Source organism: Desmodus rotundus, chromosome 3, assembly GCF_022682495.2.
Source record: "Desmodus rotundus isolate HL8 chromosome 3, HLdesRot8A.1, whole genome shotgun sequence".
NCBI classification, from domain to species: Eukaryota; Metazoa; Chordata; class Mammalia; order Chiroptera; family Phyllostomidae; genus Desmodus; species Desmodus rotundus.
Genome location: NC_071389.1, coordinates 89625732 through 89645584, shown reverse-complemented (window position 1 = coordinate 89645584; position 19853 = coordinate 89625732). Strand labels below are relative to the sequence as shown.

The following is a 19853-nucleotide window of genomic DNA, read 5'->3' as shown; positions in this document are numbered from 1 at the left end:
CGCTACACATTTTTTTCCCCACTACTTTTTCCAAAAGCCAGTATTTCATGGGTCAGCAGCTTCTAACCTTGGCTTCACATTTGAATCTCTGGGGGAGTTTTCACAGATTGCCTGTGTGAGACCTTTTCCCAGAGACTCAGGTGGCCTGGGCCTCGGCATTGGCAGGGTTGAAAAGCTCCCCAGGTGCTTCTCAGCACAGGCAAGGCTGAGGACCTCTGACAGAACTTGGTAATCTTTGGGGTCCACCTGAACCCCTTTTGTTACTAGAAGCGGGTAGTTTAGGTCTCTGTGACACTTCCATGCGGTGGCGAAAGGCATTGAGCCGGGGTGGTGATACTTTGGCCTGGCCCCAGAGGCATTTCAGAAGAGTAGGTCTGGGGTTTACGATACTTCCCTCCTTAGCGGACTCCTGTGCCAATCTCCGAGGTCTCGGCCAGCGTCATCAGCGCTTGGTAGCACAGTGGGCACCTCTCTAGGAAGAGCAAGTAACACATCAGGGCTATGGAGAGAAGAGTTTGGTATAAAACTTTATTGAAGAAACATTGTTTTCCTGTTAAAAAAAAAACACCCCACTACATTAAATAAGAGCGTTTTGGGTTACCAGTCTTCCCTCACAGAATCACAGGTTGAGACAGTCATTTTTTGACTTGTCTAGGACTTGGAGGCCACGGTCCGCAGGACATGAATACACAGGAGGAGAGAACTCAGACTTACTGACGGGCCGAGAATGGTTCTAAATAGACAGCTTATGTTTGATCCTGTCTCTGCCTCTGCTTGCCTTTAAGACTGGACCTCTGCCAGCACATGAGAGGCCACCCCCGTTCCCAGGCTGAGTGAGTCTCAGTTTACAGAGGCGCTAAAACAGGGACACGGCAAGATCTCAGCAGAGAGTGTTTTATTACTTGTAGTCAGTGGTTGTGAAATGCCCTTCATTGGATACCATCAGATGAGGTAGGGAAGACATTCCAGAGGAAATTTGTTAATGGGGCAACATTTTTATTTCTGTACATTTACATACAAATTTGTCCCAAAGGTACAACAGATGTGACATCATGCAGACATTTAGCTTTGAACACCACAGTTCAGAACTCGATTTAGGCTTGTGCTGTGAATGAGCACCTCCAGATTGATCCCGGTTGACATGTACAGTAACACGGTTCTGACTAGAAACCTCCGTGTGTGGGGGCGGCGGGAAGGACAGAGGGAAGTATTCCCACTAGACATCACATACTGTGCTGCTTTCCGAAACGATACAGCAAAGCCAGGAGCACTTGAGAGGGAAGCGTGGGCCTTCCCCAGCACGTGCGTGCCCCTTGTGCTACCTAGGGGCTGGGCAACGCGATGGTCGCGGTTCATTTAATGGCACTTCAGTCATTTCTTGTTTGGCTCTAGGAAGTGGTATTGTTTGAGTGCAATACTTCTTTACGAGGTTTATTTTTGCTTTCTGGTCTGTGGCCAAAACAACTTATCATCATCCCCTTTCTTCTACTTGCAAGTAATTACACTCTTTTAGAAAACAAAAATATTAAAACTTTTTCCTGTACAGAAAAACTTTTTCTTGTCTAGGGTGCTAGTACTTTCAGGTATGTGATAAGAGTTACTGACTTCTGGAAAAGATAGTGAAGACCTGTCCAGCCCTGCCTCAGGTGCTCACATTTGTGCATAATTTTATTGAAAGGGATCGCAGCTCCCTGGTAGGATAGCAGGATGCAGGCCTGGCTGGTGGAGGAGTGGCCGCAGCACATACCTGGACGTGCCTCCCTGGGCAGGGGAGGAGGTGGCGGGGAGGCAGACTTGAGATGCCTGAGAACTGTTTCCCTACTGACCATGAAGGAAATGGGACTGAGGAGTCCAAGCATGACCGACAGCTGCCAGGGAGCTGGTGGCGGCGGCCCTTCCATGCAGAACGGCAGGACCGGGTATGCATGAGGCTCAGGTGGGCACCTGCTGCCTTGCCCACTTGGTGTGGGATTTCATGGGGCTCAGCCCACAGGGAAGCTTTTCTGCTTTGGGTATGTTTCCTAAATGTGTTCAAGAGCTTCAGATAGCCCTAGGCTAAACCAGCAGCAGGAGAGCTCAGCCTAATCATGAGGCTGCTGGGAGCAAAGAGCTGTGGGACCTCTGCCCGGAGACATCTACTGATTGTCGGCAGGTTGGCCTCATTCCACGTCCCAGACCTTAGTCGCAAGAGCCCAATCCTCACAGCTAGCTTATCTTGTCATCTGCGGGTTAGTTCTGATTGCTGAAGTGACAGTGCTGTCTCCCTGGGACCAGTGTTTTTGTCATTTAGGATGGAGATCAGAGACCTTGGAACCAGAGTTTTGAAATGCTGTGCGGTGCCTCCACCTTCCTAGTCATTACTGGCTGCCCTCTACAGCTTCAGCGCGGTTCTTAAAGCAGGTCTCTGCGATCTGCGAGGGGATACTCACGAGTCCTTCTACAGGACAGTAAAGGGACTGAAAGGTGTCCTGGTGCTGGGGAGATGCATGCAGAAATACACCCAGCCAGGGGCCGGCCCAGGACCTCCCTGGCTCCTTCCCACCTTCCTCAGCTGCCCAGGGGCTCGGCTGCTGCATGTGTCATGTCCTGGACTGGATGGATCTTGCTGCCAGGTAGCTTTGCAGCAAGTACTCTAAAAAAGGCAAAAGGTATTTCACAAGTTTGGCACGCAAAGGCCTTTTTAAAGTAAGGTGAATGTGGACTAACATTGAAACATGGAACAAGTGACTTAAAAGAGGGAAGGCGAGGATGAGCTGGACTGGAAGGGGGAGATTGGCCAGGTGGCCTTCCTTCCTAAGCAGTGGCCCTTGATGAGGCTGGAGATCCCAGGCGCTACTGATTTGACAGAGAAAGTGCGGTTTACTCACTGGAGTCACACATGCTTGCCGGTTTGTTCACCTCCTCACCGTATGTTTATCAAGTCAGCAGGTTCCTATTGATGTCCATCAGAGTTGGAGGACAGTGGTGGGTGGGGACAGAAAGACACAGACAATATAGAAAGCTAGAAGGGGAGAAAGGCAAGTTAAGTCGACCCCTTTTCCGGCCCTTTGAGTTCTAGTAACTGTCAGTTGGAGGTCACCTGATTCACAGACCTGAGACTACAATTGCCTTGGAAAAACACAGCCCATGTCACAAAGTGGGGGGAGGGGTGGACAATTTTAGAAAGAACCCACACTGTCTAAAAAACCAGGTGCCTATGTTACTACAAGGTAGTGCCTGCCTATGCCAATGAAGCTTGTTTCTTAGTGGCCCCTGGGTGTCCTTGAGGACGAGTTTCCTCCGAAACACCCCTTGACAGGTAGAGAAAGCCTGACATGAAAGGGAAGAGGACACCTTGTGTGGGACCAGATAAAGAACACAAAGAAAACTCTTGGATATTGGGGATGGGGATGGGAGCTGAACTTCAATGGGTTATTGCTTTCTCTCAATTGGTCTTGGTGTTTTAAGAGGCAGGAGGTCAGTTGGACTAACAGGTGAGCATCCCACTCCTTGCCCTAAGCCCCACCTCTGTGCTGACGGAAGTGGCAGGAAGCAGGCAAAGGCAGGCATGAAGGAGATGGGCTCCCACAGGTTTTGCAGTCTCTCAGCGCGAAATGAAGTGAGAGCTGACAGTCATTCAAGCTGGTGATTTCTACGTGGTGTGTGCTCCAGTTGTGCGTGAAGGGCCATATTTTGGAGAGCACCCCTCCCTCCTGTGGGTTTGCCTTAGCTGTCTATGTCAGTTCGTAACCTATTGGTTTCAGTTCAGAAAGTAGCCACGTTTTCAAGTAGTTTGGAAAAAAACCGATAGTGAAAGAGGGAATTTTGCTGTTGGAGCCAGGTCTTGAGCAGGAGTACTAATGCTGACATGTCTCAGACTTCCACACATTTGCTAGTTGTGAGCTTAACTAGGTAAACTTGGTCAGAAAACTGGCGACACTGCCTCTAATTATTTAAGGTTCATGGTTACATGTTTAAGATTTTCCCCAAAGGATTTCCAGAGTGAAGTACCAAAGGATCATCTCGAAGGAAAGACTAAGCTGGTTTTAATGATATTTGTGAGCTGCTTTTCCCCAAAACACGTAACAGAAGCTCTGACCTTACAAACAGAAAACAGTTTACAAACCATAACAGACACCCTAGCTAGCAAACACCTGGTCATTTACATTTCAGCGTCGAAGTATCAGTTGGGGACTGCTCCGTGGTGGGTGTCTGCACACACGCAGGCAGCGTGGGCACGGCTCCGAGGCGGGGTGGTGTCTGGCTGCTCGGGGTGGGCGGCAGCGGCGGACCTGCATGGAGACCAGCTGCTGCACTGGGGCGACTGGGTCCCTCTCTCCAAGGAGGTGGTTCTATTGCCAGGTCAGTGAGAGGGAAGGGAATAAAGTGCTTCTCATAAAAATGACCAAAATAAATACAAACATTTAATGGCAGAAAAGAAAGTCTTATTTCCGAAGAGTCTGCTTCCTCACACATGACCCTTAGAGTTCTGGAAAGAATTCCCCACACCAGTGGAAGGCCCCACGCCCCTGCGGTGTTTGCCTGCTGCAGCCACGTGTTGTAAACCTGCGCATAAGCAACCCCACCCTGGGGACCCCGGCGCCCCTCAGGGGAGGCCGCGCCCAGAGCCACAGGACCTCATGCCGTTGGCTGTGGCGCCGTCAGGCAGCGCGTCCCCAATGGCCGCTGCTGCGTCGTGGAGGCCTGAGTAGTCCTTCAGCTCAGCGTTGGTAAGCAGCAGTGGCTGCTCGCCCTTCTTGTGTGGCAAGAGCGGCTGCCGTGTGTAGTGCTCCCCGTTGGAGATGCTCTCCGGCAGGCTCTGGTCCCGGCTCTCAGGCAGCAGGAGGATGCAGATGATGCAGATGAGCGTGCAGCAGGCGAAGATGATGTGGTGCAGGAAGTAGCCTTTCTGGTTGTGCAGCTCGATGATGGGCGCTGTCAGCATGCCGAAGCCCGCGCTGGCCAGCACCAGCCCCAGCCCACCGCACCTACAGGAGGGTTAAGCACACAAGGTTAGATAGTGTCCACGGCCACGCCTTGGCTCACAGGGACACAGTGGCTCCCAGAGTGTGGACACAGCTTCACGGGGATCACAGGACAAGTTCACAGCAGACCCGGAAGCCTGGCTTACGTGTGGGCACCAGGCACCATCCCACACCAGAGCCTCCCATATGTGGGGTATCCCAAACTGCCTTCACCTCAGTCATCTGCACACCACTTCTGGTTCACTAACTTTGTATCACTGTAAATGCAAAACAGTATCACTGGCCATAAATAATATACATAAAGTGAAAAAGAAAGTATGAAACTACGCTATTTTCCCATGGTTTCCTCTCAGGCTCCTCATTTAGAAAAGGGCTAGTGTGTGTGAGTGTGGGGTTGGGGGACCACCAGGGGCTAAAGAAGCTGGTAAAGACATAGCAACACTAACAGACTTTCTCCTTGCCATAATCAGAGACTTGAAGATCTTTAAAAGACAGCAATTTTCTCACTGTGAGTTCATGTCATTTATTGTCCTGCCCCATGTATCTCCTAAAGACCATTCTGCACACCCACAATGGGAAATGTTGCGCCGGAACCAAGCGCTGACAGAGAAACTTGCAGTGAGCTCCAAAAGGACTGAACGCAAGCCTAGAGCTTGGGCCACTTCTCCGCACTCCTCTGTCACAAAAGGGACCTGCCAGATGTTCCAAAGGCATTGTAGAGACACAGCATCGCAGAAGACCCTTACACCTCTAACTGATGTCTATGTCGACATAAAGGTACAGTGTTGGCGAGAAGCTGTTATATGGGCATGAGAAAGCAGTGCCGTGCTCGGCTGCAGTGAAGAGGACCAGGGTGTTCAGGTGACAGGAGGTAATGGTCATGCTGTGCCCTCACCATACATGCCAGGCAGGGCTGGCTGGTCTCAGAGCTTCTGGGGCCAAAGTGAAGGGGCACACGAGGAAATCGTGTCTCAAGGAACGGAAGTAGAGTTGTTTCCCTGGCCCCGGAGAGCAGATCCGGACCAGCAGACAGAAGGTACAGGAATGCAGATTTCAGGTGGTTTAAATGACTTTCAGAGGGAGCTGCTCAATAGTTAGGTACTGTCCTTGAGTGAAGCAACCTTTATTCTCGGATGTGCTTGTCATGCAAAGAGGGGCTGAAAGGGAGGCCCCTGCAGTGTGTAGGAGGTGGGGTGGGGGAGCTCCCAGCTCCCGAGGAGCCTGTGATCCCCTTGGTGAAACTGTAGGTGCATCTAACTCACAAAAATATTGTCCTTCAAGGAAACAAGCTGCAAGATCAACATATAAAAGTCAACTGTATGTCTAAATGGTAGCAATAAACAAGTGGAAGATGAAATTAAGAAAGTTCCTTTCACAATAACACCCAAAAAGTAAAATGCTTAGAAATAAATAACAAAGGAAATGCAAGATGTATGCTGAAAGCTATAAAATGTTGCTGAGAAAAATTAAAAACATAAAAATAAATGGAGAGCCACGCCATGTTCATGGACTGGAAGACTCAATATTGTTAAGATGGTGATTCTTCCTGAACTGATCCAATACAGTCCCTATCAAATTCCAATATGACTTTTTTTAATGCAGAAAGTGATAAGCTGATCTCAAGATTTATATGGAAATGCAAAGTACTCAAAATACCTAAAACAATTTGAAAAATAAAATCTGAGGATAGACTTTTCCAATTTCAAAACTTACTATAAAGGTATAGTAATAAGGCAGTGTGGTACTGCTTTAACATACTGAGAGACCAAGGGAGCAGAACTGACAGTTCAGAAATAAACCCTTACATTTATGGTCATCTGATTTTTGACAAAGGCAATTTCAGTGTGGAACACATACACAGTCTTTTCAACAAGTGGTACTGGGACAACTGGGTACCCATGTGCAAATGAATGAAGTTGGACCTTCACATCATACACAAAAATGAACTACTATTGAAATGGATCATAACCCTAAATGTATGAGCTAAAACTATAACACTTCTAGAAGAAAAGGGACAAATCTTTGTGACCTTAGGTTAGGAAAAAGATTTCTTACACATGACATCAAAAGCAGATACTTAAAGAGAAAAAAATGAACAACTGCAGTTTATCAAAATTAAAAAGTTCTGCCCTCCAAAAGACACTCTTTAAGAAAATGAAAAGATAGAGAGTACACTGGGAAAAAAATGTTTACAAAGCATATATGATAAAAATATATAAAGAGCTCTCAGTAAGAAGAGAACCGAATTTAAAAAATGGGCCAAAGGTTTGAATAGACATTTCTCTGAAGAAACTATAAAATACTCAATTAGCAAGCAAAAAGATGGACACCGTCAGTCGTTAGAGAAATGCATATCACAGCCACACTGAGACGCTCTTTCACATCCATGGGGATGGCTACAGTCAAAGAGACGGGCAATAGCAAGAGCTGGTGAAGAGGCAGAGGAACTAGAACCCTCGTCTGTTGCCAGTAGGAAAGAAAATTGGTACAGCCACGGTGGAAAAGCTTGGCATTTTCTTAAAAACTTAAATCTAAACTTTTATGACCCAGGAATTCCAATCCTATGAACCATGACAGCTTGTGTCCACACACAAACTTATCAGTGAACGCTCATTGCAGCATCTTTCATACCAGCCCCAAACTGCACAGAATTCGAAAGTCCACCGGCTGGTGACTGGAGAAACAAAATGTGGTCCATCATATACAGTGCAATAGTATTCACAACAAGAAAAGGACTGTGGATGAATTTCAGAAACATACCAAGTGACTGTATGATTCCATTTACATGAAACATGCAAAAGAAAGCAGATCTATAGAGACAGAGAGCAGGTTAGTGGCTGCCCGACGCTGGGGTAGGGACGGAGACTGCAAAGGGCCATGAGGGAACTTTCAGGAGGTGGAAATGTCCTGTAACTGGACTGTGGTGATCGCGGAATTGTATACTAAAAATGGATGAATTTTATGGTATGTTAATTATACCTCAATAAGGCTATTAAGAAAACCCCCAAACTGTTCTACCTGTGGGGGCTGGGGCCTCCTATTGATACAAGTTCTCCAAACTTCTGGCCTAGAAGGGCGGCCAGCCAGGCCTCACCTTTTCTTCCTGAGCACTGCCCGCGCTCCCCTCTGCCTGCCACCCCTGCTGCCTGGTGGGAGTCTCTGCCTGCTTTGCCTGCCATGGGGCTGAGCAGCAGGTTCCCCTCTCCAGGGCCTTCACTGTCCCCAACAAGGGGAAAGAGATCCTGCCTTGGCTACCTGCTGTCCTGCCACAGCAGGCCCTCTGGCGGCCAGTCCTGGATCTGGAGGGACGCAGGAACAAGGGGCCCTCAGGCAGGGAGGGCCTCATCTGGGGCTACCCAGGTGGACACCTGTACCTAAGGGCCACCCTAAATCAGACATACAGAGTTCTACGGTCAAGACAGCATGGAGCACAGCCTCGCAAACATTTTTTAAGAATATTTTTTATGCAAACATTTTTTCCTCAAGAATAGGACATTAAAATGTCAATTGTGTGTGATGGGTGGGACAATGGGTGGTCTCCCCATTTTCTCATGCTTCATAACAAAAAAATAAGACAGTCTTCTCTCCCCTTCTCGCTCTAATTAGGAATGGCCTTGTTTGCTTGCAGATAGCAGCCAACCCACCAGAGGGTGTGGCCACACGCACAGTGGGGAGGGCTTTCCTCACTTCTTTTGTGCTGGGTGACTCAGAGGTGGGGGCGGGGAACAGTGTACTCTTTGGTTGCTTGCACGCTGTGACCCGGGGCTGGGAGCCCCTGACACAGCCCTCCCTGCCCGAGGGCCCCTCGTTCCTGCCTCCCTCCGGACAGGTAGCCAAGGCAGGATCTCTTTCCCCTTGTTGGGGACAGTGAAGGCCCTGGAGAGGGGAACCTGCTGCTCAGCCCCCTGGCAGCCAGAGCCTGGGAGTCCCTGACTCTTCCCTTTCCCAGCCAGTGACCAAGTTCAGGCCCATCCGGGTTACACCCCCCTCACTGGTGTATCTCCCACAGGAATCCTCCATCCCCTCAGACTTTCTTTCCTCACGGTTGACAAAGCGACCTGTCTAGAATACAGAGCTGATGGTGCCACTTGCTTGCTCCAAATCCTTCGGTGGCTCCTTCCTGTCTCCTGCACAGCTTCAGAGGGCTCCACTTCTCCCTCTTGTCCCCTGGCCCTGCCCTTAGGTCCACTGGCTCCCCCAGCACCTTTGGCCTCAGAGTTCCTCACTCTCCTTCACTCCCTCCATGAGGTTCTCTCACTCTGGCTCAGCTCAGTTCCCTGGGTCCTTCATGCCCAGGCCTGCCAGGTTCCTGGGGTAGATAACTGTCTCATCTGCTTCCTGAAGGACACGTGGTTTTTCACCTGGGGTCCCCACACCTGGCACAGTCTGGCACAGAAGCTTCAGTAGTGTCTGTTCACTTGAGAAGTGCCAAGACTGGACAGTCAGCAATCAGGGCTGCCCCTGCATCAAGTAAACCCATACACACAGGCCAGGACAGAGTGAGCTGCTACACAGACCCTTTTCGCTACACAGGTGGGAGCTGCAACAGTGAAGAGAAGAGGTTCTGGGGCCAGTGGACTGGGTCAGAACTCTGGCTTCACCATCGCCAGGCTTTGCCTCTGTAAGCCTCAGCGAAGACCTGTGAAACAGGGGCGGGAGGAGCAGCGCAGCAAGGAGCTCTGGTGTACCGGTGCAGGGGATGGGGTGCTGGGGATGGGGTGTGGGGGATGGGACGTGCGGAGTGCAGGTGTGCTCCTGTTCTTCCTCCAGTTGTCTAAGTTCTCTCCCCCTCTCTGTTGGCACCACAAAGCAGAAATAGATGCATTACTAACTTCTTTCTTGCTGCATTAACATTACAGTGACAAAGGGCAGGAGGTGAAGGGAAGACTGGAGATCAGCGGATTGGTTCAGGGCTGGCGGCGTTTGGTGAGAGCTGGCCAGGAGCCTGGCGGCACGGCTGGAGCTGGGCAAGTTTAGGAAGTGATAGGCTAAAAGAGGAGAGGAGGCCAAAGCCTCCAGAGATAACGTGGAGACCCAAAGGCTGGCAGAGGGTGCTGGAACTGCTTTGGTCTGGTCCTTCCTTCTTCCCCTTCTTCCCCTTCGGGGTCTCTTACCCAAGCCCTGCGAACAATGCCTCCTGAAGCTGCCTCAGGCTCACCATCCTCTCCCTTCCAGAGACCTCTGCTCCTGCACCATCTGGAATGAGGCCTCATTCTCTGCCCCACACAGCTCCTTTGTTCACACACCTCCCTCCTCCTGGACTGCCGGCTGCTCCACCTGCTCCCTGGAGTCGGCTGTCCCAGGCGGCACCCCCATGCAGGCTGCACATGCTGCCAAGTTCTCTCAGCCCCATGTCCTCCCTCTTGGGTGCTCCCACCATGCCCTCCGCACACTTGAGTTTACAGCCCAGACTCACTCTGGTATGTACTTAAGAGGGTTTCAAGGGCAGCAACCAGGCCTCACTCAGTTTGCTATCTCTCGCCTCAAACCAGCCCCTGGCTGGGAGCTGGCTGGCACCTGGGTCTTTACAGGGCAGGGAAGTCAGATTTCTAAGATGGCCCCACCACTCCCACCATGCAGTGTTCATGCCCCTGTACCTCGAGAATGAGCTGGACCTAGTAATTCACTGTTTACAAATAAAATGCAGCAAAGGTAATGAGATGTCCTTCCATTATTAGGTTACAAAAGACTGTGACTTCTAGCAGACTCTCTTGTTGGCTTTGATGAGGCAAGGTGCTACGATGAGGTCCATGCGGCAAGGATCTAAGGTGGCTGCCAGCCAAGAGCCAGCAAGAAACTGAGGCCCTCAGTCCAACTGTGGGCGAGGAACTGAATCCTGCTGTTAGGGTGTGAATGTTTGCATTTCCCCAAATTCACACGTTGAACTCCTAATCCCCCAGAATGATGGTGTTCGGAGGTGGGCCTTTGGGAGGTGATTAGGTCATGAAGGTGGAGCCCTAATCAATGGGATTAGTGCCTTGATAAAAGGAACGAAAGAGCGCTCCTACCTTCCATCATGTAAGGGCACAGCAGGAGGATGGGTGTCTATGAACCAGGAAGCAGGCCCTCACCAGACGCCAGATTTGCTGACACTTTGGTTCTAGACTTCCCCATCTCCAGAACTATGAGAAATAACTTTCTGTTGTTTATCAACTGCCTAGTCTATGGTATTCTGTCATAGCAGCCCAAGTGGATTAAGAAACATGCCAGTTACTGAATGAGCTTGGAAGCTAGTTATGGCCTGGGGGAGACCCTGAAATCGAGGGCCCAGCTAGGCCATGCAGACTGCTGCCCACAGAAACTGAAACATAAGTACAGGTGTGTGAAGCCACTAAGCTTTGGGGCAATCTGTTACACAGCGATAGACAACCGATACACGAATCAGTGAGTGACAGAATTCCCCAGCCTTAGCCATGGAGGAAAATAGGCACCTCTCACCCAGGCTGTGATGTGTCATCAGTTCTGTGTATTAGAAAGCCTTCCGCCAAGGGAGAGAGAGGCTGGAGGTGCTAGAGGAATAGTCACATCATTGTGCTACTGAGCCATCAATGGGCCACTAACGAGAAACAGCAGTATTTTGGGGAGTGTCTCCCAGACAATAATCCCCTTCCCAGGCAGAGGGTCCCAGGCAACCTTTTAAAGATATTCTGAACCTTTCTGCGAGTATTTGTTCATATGCTTACCACCCTTATTAGTTTATGAACCCTTCAAGGACAAAGATTATTTCCTAGAACATGAACTGGCACACACTATTTATGCTTAATAAATATTGGATGTTTATGGATTACACTGGCTTCCTGCATAGGAAGGTCGGCTCACCCGAATGAACAGGACAGATTAAATATAGACGACCACGAGAAAGAGCAATGGGATTGATTCCATCTGTAAGATGAAGAATATGAACACCTGAAATAGCCACTTAGTCTTTGATCATTCTGGCCACTTCAAGAAGCCAGAGGACATGTCAAGGGACATGTCAGATCCCAGGGAAAATGGACGTGTTTCATCGGGGCCTTTGATACCAATAAGACATCATTTTTTTCTGAAACCTCCTGGGTTTCCACTTAACCTTTTCACTAAGGGTGAATGCCACTGACAGGCAGCAAGAGATTTACCCTGCTCAGCGCATTATAGGCCACACGAGGTTAATGTGCAAGAAGGCAGAGTGCACAGGCCCATGAGGAAGGCTGAGCATGGATTCATGGTTAAAGGAGCAGACAGAAGTCTCCCTTCATCATGCCAAACGAACTCTATCATACTAATATATTATGCTAAATGAAATATATCTGACTGTTGGTAGGACTAGATAAGGCATTAAAAAAGTACCTATATACACATATACTTGTAAGTACACATGTATATATAATGTGCAATATATCTTTATATATTTTTTCTATGAAAGTAATTTTCTGTTGGGTTTTCCATCAAGGATACCTTAAAATTATTCAGTAAGATTAAAACAATTTTGGGGTATTTCTGGCCAAGATGGAGGCATAAGTACAAACCCTTCGCTTCCTACCACACTGAAAGGAGGATAACAACCAATCTAAAAATCAATAAACAACCAGAAGTGCCAGAAAATCAAACTGCATGGAACTCCAACAACCAAGGAATTAAAGAAACAGTCAACCAGACCAACCAGACCAACCAGACCGGTAAGATGGGCTCATGGAGAGAACCCTCAGCAAGGTGGCAGACTGTGGGCAGGGCTGGCTGAAGGGGAAACTGAGACTCAGAGCTGACTGTGGACTATGGCAGGGGGTTCCCACAGAGGGAGAAACTTCCAGTCTCACACAAGAGTACATTGGAAAGTGGGCCCAGAGTCCAGCAGGAGAGCTGCATTGTTCCCTCTCTGGCCCCTCCCCCACAGGCAGTGCCCCACCCTGACCAATACCTAAGGCCCCACCCCCTTACAACTTAACAGGTGCCCTGGGACAAATAAATGGGGCCCAAATGAAAGAACAGAGCAAAACTCCAGAAAGAGAGCTAAGCAATGAGGAGATAGCCAACCTATATGCGACAGAGTTTAAAGTCCTGGTAATCAAAATGCTCACAGAACTGATTGAGCTTGGTTGAAAAATGAAAGAACAAATGAAAGATACACAAAGTGAAATCAAGCAAAATATTCAGGGGACCAACAGTGAGTGACAGGAAGGAAACCAGGACTCAAAGGAGCAATTTAGAACAAAAGGGAAAAATAAACAACCAACTGGAACAGAATGAAGAAACAAGAACTCGGTAAAATGAGGAGAGGCTTAGGAACCTCCAGGTCATCTTGAAACATTCCAACATCCGAATTACAGGGGTGTCAGAAGGAGAAGAGGAAGAACAAAAAATGGAAAGCTTATTTGAACAAATAATGAAGGAGAACTTCCTTAATCTGGCAAAGGAAATAGACTTCCAGGAAGTCCAGGAAGCTCAGAGAGTCCCAAAGAAGCTGGACCCAAGGAGGAACACACCAAGGTACATCATCATTACATTACCCAAGATGAAAGATAAGGAGAGAATCTTAGAAGCAGCAAGAGAAAAGGACACAGTTACCTACAAAGGAGTTCCCATAAGACTGTCAGCTGATTTCTCAAAAGAGACCTTACAGGCAAGAAGGGGCTGGCAAGAAGTATTCCAAGTTGTGAAAGGCAAGGACCTACATCCAAGATTACTGTATCCAGCAAAGCTATCATTTAGAATGGAAGGGCAGATAAAGTGCTTCCCAGATAAGGTCAAGTTAAAGGAGTTCACTATCACCAAGCCCTAATTATATGAAATGTTAAAGGGGCTTATCTAAGAAAAAGAAGATCAAAAACTATGAATAGTAAAATGACAACCAACTCACAACTATCAACAAATTAACCAAAAAAAAAAAAAAAAACAACAATGAAAACAAAAACTAAGCGAACTAGAACAGGAACAGAATCAGAGAAATGGACATCACATGGAGGGTTATCAGTGGGAAGGGGGAGGGGAAGGATGGGGGGAAAGGTACAGGGAAGAAGTGTAATTGGTAGGCATAAAACAGATGGGTAGATGTCAAAAATGGTATAGGAAACAGAGAATTCAAAGAACTTATATGTACAACCCATGGACATGAACTGAGGAGAGGAATGCTGGAGGGTTGGGGGTGCAGGTTGTAGGGGGGATAAAGAGGGAAAAATTGGGAAAACTATGATAATAGCATAATCCAAAACAAAAAAGTTTCTTTTTCCTCCCTACAAATGCTTTGTGCATTTTTCTGCTCTTCTCCAGGTTACCAGTAGAGGGCAGCATATGCCCATTTTTAATAGAGCAGTCAGCCCCTAAGTTTACAGATAAAAGATAATGAGGGAGGGGCAAATTTTGCCTTGCTGTGCTTTAGGAGCACGCAAATTTTCATATCCACGGGATATCTTTATTTTACTAGTAATAATATCTAAATTACAGACAGAAAGATCCATATACACAGAGACTTATTATTGAAAGTAGCTAATGAATTAAGAATTTTAGAATTTTCAAATCATAATATTAAACATGTAAATCCCAGAAACATACCTCCCATTTTTTACTTTGTCTTTTATATTATTTAGTTTGTTTTACCTAGACTGGGAAGTCAAGGATGAACAAATATTTGTGTCATTTTTACAGAAATAAATGTAACTGCTGAAAATATTCAGGTAGGACTAATAATAATACCAATTTTCTTTTTAAAATATTGACAGGTACACATGTTCAGTAATTACAAAGAGTTGGACTATATAGAAAAACCCAAAGAATAAGTGTAACTATTATGACTAACATCATTAGCAGATAGGTAAAAGAGAATAAAAAATGGATTCCGAGCTCAGTAGCAATACACAGGCATACAGGTTTTCTCCATGTCTTGGGATAGCTGTCAATATCGATTTACTGAGGCCAGACCCTTAACTATCTCCTCTCCCATCACCACCACCCCACTGGCAGTCATGAGTAGCCTCTTGTTAGGGTAAAGAGATGCACGCTGGCTAGAGGACTGTCCTGGGGCTACCCAGAGATAAGCAAGCAGCTGCTGGGATCACACTGGGCACCATCTCTGCTCCTTCCTCTGTGCTAAGGACCCAAATTTTAGGCTTCAGGCCACACCATCTGCACTTTCGTTGTTCCTCATCCAGCTGTTTAACTTCTAACATGCGTGCCTCATAGCCTTGGCTTCTGGTCACTGACTGAGCATTTGTGATAAATACTGTGTGTGTGTGTGTATACATGACACAAGTTTTAAAAGAAGTTAAACAGATTCCACATGTCACATTACACATAGTCCATCTTTGCCCTCGGTGCCCGTTTCTGAGGCAACTTTAGAGCAGAAGGCATCAGGGTCTGAGTTCTAGTTCTGAAGTAGGAACAGAGAGGAGCTATTTAGAAAGAAGGTGAGGTAAATTCCAGAAAAATTTCTAGAAGAAGGAGGCGGGACAGCCTGAGGGGGAACAGAGCTGGAGACACACCAGGAGGGAGCAGATAACTCAGACAGACAAGGCTCAGAGCTCCAAGGGAACCTGTGAGAACTGTGGGAAAACGAAGGGTGCTTGCTGTCCTCAGCAGCACCTGCCTCCTCTCTTACCCGACCCCTCTGTGAGGGGACAAGAAGACAGTGAAGGCCTGAGCTTCTAGGTGAACACTACACAGAAAAGATGATCTGCCACCAAAAAGGCACTACCTGCTTCTGGATCAACCAGACTTCCTGCCACTTCAGTCCAAGCCAAAGGGGAGAAGGTACTGCAGACACAGGGGCCTTCCCTATCTGCCTGCAAATCACCCAGCCAAAAAGCCTGAGAAAGAAACTGCCTCAGCTAATGATAAATGAATGGTGTCTGGACGTGCTTCTGTGGAAGGGAAGCGATTCTCGGCAACAAGCTTGGATGGAATCTCATAAAACAGTCTGTATTGGTTAATTTAGTACTCTGGTGAGTAACTGTCATTCTCAGACAATGGAGTTCTACAAGTTTTTGTGCAGAAAGCTTCTTTTTTAAAAAAAAAAAATATTTTATTGTAGTTCCATTACAGTTGTCTGCATTTTCTCACCACCCCTTCCCCCCACCCCATCCAAACCCATCTCTCCCTCTTGATTCCATCCTCCCTCTTGGTTTTGTCTATGTGTCCTTTATAGTAGTTCCTGAAAACCCCTCTCCCCAATGTCCCCTCTCCCCTCCCTTCTGGCTATTGTTAGATTGTTCTTAACTTCAATGTCTCTGGTTATATTTTGTTCCCTTTTTTCTTGTTGATTATGTTCCAATTAAAGGTGAGATCATATGGTATTTGTCCCTCACTGCCTGGCTTGTTTCACTTAGCATAATACTCTCCAGTTCCATCCATGCTGTTGCAAAGGGTAGAAGCTCCTTCTTTCTCTCTGCTGCATAGAATTCCATTGTGTAAATATACCATAGTTTTTGGATCCACTCGTTTGCTGATGGGCACTTAGGTTGCTTCCAGCACTTGGCTATTGTAAATTGCGCTGCTATGAACATTGGGGTGCACAGGTTCTTATGGATTGGTGTTTCAGGGTTCTTAGGGTATAATCCCAGCAGCTGAATTGCTGGGTCAAAGGGCAGTTCCATTTTTAGTTTTCTGAGGAAATCCATACTGTTTTCCACAGTGGCCTCACCAGTCTGCATTCCCACCAACAGTGCACTAGGGTTCCCTTTTCTCCGCATCCTCTCCAACATTTGTTTGTTGATTTGTTTATGTTGGCAACTCTGACTGGTGTGAGATGATACCTCATTGTGGTTTTGATTTGCATCTCTCTGATGGCTAGTGATGCTGAGCATCTTTTCATATGTCTCTGGGCCCTCTGTATGTCTTCCTTGGAGAAGTGTCTGTTCAAGTCCTTTGCCCATTTTTTAATTGGGTTGTTTGTCTTCCTGGAGTGGAGTTGTGTGAGTTCTTTATATATTTTGGAGATCAGGCCCTTGTCTGAGGTATCTTTGGCAAATACGTTTTCCCATACAGTTGGTTCTCTTTTCATTTTAATGCTGTTTTCTTTAGCCATGCTGTTTTCTTTAGCCATGCAAAAGCTTTCTATTTTGATGAGGTCCCATTTGTTTATTCTTTCCTTTATGTCCCTTGCTTCAGGGGACGTGTCCGTGAAGATGTTGCTGCGTGGAATGTCTTCAGATTTTCCAGGAAATGTTTTCCTCCAGGACTTTTATGGTGTCATGACTTATATTTAAGTTTTTTATCCACCTTGAATTTATTTTTGTGTATGGTGTAAGTTGGTGATCAAGTTTCATTTTTTTGCACGTAGCTGTCCAGATATCCCAACACCATTTGTTGAAGAGGCTATTTTTGCTCCATTTTATGCTCCTGCCCCCTTTGTCAAATATTAATTGACTGTAAAGACTTCGGTTTATTTCTGAGCTCTCTGTTCTGTTCCACTGGTCTATGTGCCTGTTTTTACGCCAGAATCAGGCTGTTTTGATTACAGTGGCCTTGTAATACAGTTTGATATCAGGTATTGTGATCCCTCCTGCTTTGTTCTTCTTTCTCAAAATTGCTGCAGCTATTCGGGGTCGTTTATGGTTCCATATACATTTCTGAAATGTTTGTTCTCTATCTGTGAAATATGTCATGGGTACTTTAATAGGGATTTCATTGAATCTATAAATCACTTTGGGTAGTATGGCCATTTTGATGATGTTAATTCTTCCAATCCATGAGCATGGTATATGCTTCCATTTGTTTGTATCTTCCTTAATTTCTTTCTTCAATGTTGTGTAGTTTTCTGAGTACAGGTCTTTAACCTCCTTGGTTAGGTTTATTCCTAGGTACTTTATGTTTTTGTTGCTATATCAAATGGGATTTTTTCCCCCTGATTTCTCTTTCTGTTATTTCATTGTTGGTATGTAAGAATGCCTTTGATTTCTGAATATTCACTTTGTATCCAGCTGTTTTCCCAAATTCATTTATTAGGTCAAGTAGTTTTCTGGTGGAGTCTATAGGATTTTCCATGTACACTATCATGTCATCTGCAAACAATGACAGTTTTGCTTCCTCCTTTCCAATTTGGATGCCTTTTATTTCTTGTTCTTGTCTGATTGCTGTGGCTAGGACTTCCAGTACTATGCTGAATAGGAATGGTGAGAGAGGGCATCTTTGTCTTGTTCCTGATCTTAGTGGGAATGCTCTAAGTTTGCCCATTGAGCCTGATGTTGGCTGTAGGTCTCTCATATATGGCCTTTATTATGTTGAGGAATGCTCCCTCTATTCCCACTTTGCTGAGTGTTTTTATCATAAATGGGTGCTGTACCTTATCAAATGCTTTTTTCAAATCTATTGATATGATCATGTGATTTTTGTCTTTCATTTTGTTTACGTGATGTATTATGTTTATTGATTTGCGAATATTGTACCATCCTTGCATCCCTGGGATGAATCCCACTTGATCATAGTGTATGATCTTTTTAATGTATTGCTGGATGGGGTTTGCCAATATTTTGTTGAGGATTTTAGCATCTATGTTCATCAGAGATATTGACCTGAAGTTTTCTTTCTTTGTTATGTCTTTATTTGGTTTTGAGATTAGGATGATGTTGTCTTAATAAAAAGAGTTTGGGAGTCTTCCATCTTCTTGAATATTTTTGAATAATCTGTGGAGGATGAAAGTTAGAGCTCCCCTAAATGCTTTGTAGAATTCTCCTGTGAAACCGTCTGGTGGAAGGCTTTTGTGTGTCAGAAGCTTTTTGATTACTCTTTCAATTTCATCAGGTGTTATTGGTCTGTTCAAGCTTTCTGCTCCTTCAGTTTTGAAAGATTATATTTTTCTAGAAACTCATCCATTTCACCTAGGTTTTCAAATTTCTTGGCATGTAGTTCTTTGTAGTAATTTCTTACAATCCTTTGTATTTCTGTGGTATCAGCTGTAATCTCTCCTTTTTCATTCTGAATGTGTTTATTTGGGTCTTCTCTCTCTCTCTCTCTCTCTCTCTCTCTCTCTCTCTCTCTCTCTCTCTCTCGATGAGCCTGCTTAAGGGTTTGTTGATTTTGCTTATCTTTTGAAAGAACCAGCTCCTAGATTCATTGATCCTTACAATTGTGTTTTTATAGTCTCTATGTCATTTAATTCTGCTCTGATCTTGGTTATTTCCTTCCCTCTACTTGCTCTTGGTTGTCTTTGTTGTTGTTCCTCAAGTTCTTGTAGGCGTAGGGTTAGGTTGTTTATTTGAAATGTTTCTATGTTTTTGAGGTAGGTCTGTATCGCTATGAACTTCCCTCTCAGGACTGCCTTTGCTGGGTCCCATAGGTTTTGGGTTGTTGTGAGTTTGTTTCCAGAAACTTTTTGATATTTTCCCTAATCTCGTTCTTGATCCATTCATTTAATAGCATGCTATTCAATCTCCATGATTTTGAGTGTTTTGAGTTTTTTCCTTTGGGGTTTGTTTCTAGTTTCAGTCCCTTGGGGTCAGAGAAAATGCTTGATATGATTTCAATTTTCTTGAACTTGTTGAGGCTTGTTTTGTATCCTATCATTTCGTCTTTGAAAATATTCCATGTGCATTTGGAAAGAATGTGTATTTAGCTTCTTTGGGATGAAGGTCTCTCTATATATCAGTTAAGTCCATTTCATCCAGGGTGTTGTTCAATGCCACAATATCTTTGTTGATATTTTGTTTGGAAGATCTGTCCATTTTTGACAGTGGGATGTTAAAATCTCCTACTATAATTGTGTTGCTGTCAATATCTTTCTTGAAGTCCTCCAAGATTTTCTTTATGTATTTGGGTGCTCCCATGTTGGGTGCCTATGTATTTACTGTATTTATGTCTTCTTGATGGATTGTTCCCTTGAGTATTATGAAGTGAGTGACCTTCTGGGTCTCTTTTTATGGCTTTTTTTGAAGTCTATTTTGTCTGATATGAGTATTGCTACCCTGGTTTTTTTTTTTTCCTGTC

At 45.9% G+C, this 19853-nt stretch overlaps 1 protein-coding gene across 2 annotated transcripts in view; it reads right to left on the bottom strand.

Annotated features, from left to right (window-relative positions):
• Positions 1-880: 880 nt before the first annotated feature.
• SLC22A23 (solute carrier family 22 member 23) overlaps positions 881-19853 on the bottom strand; it is a 179171-nt gene continuing 160198 nt past the window's right edge. For both annotated transcript variants that reach the window (XM_045189110.3, XM_024552311.4), the window contains one exon: positions 881-4967. In XM_045189110.3, the coding sequence (XP_045045045.2) occupies positions 4586-4967 (382 nt within the window). In that variant the 3' untranslated portion in view covers positions 881-4585. The remainder of the gene's footprint in view (positions 4968-19853) is intronic.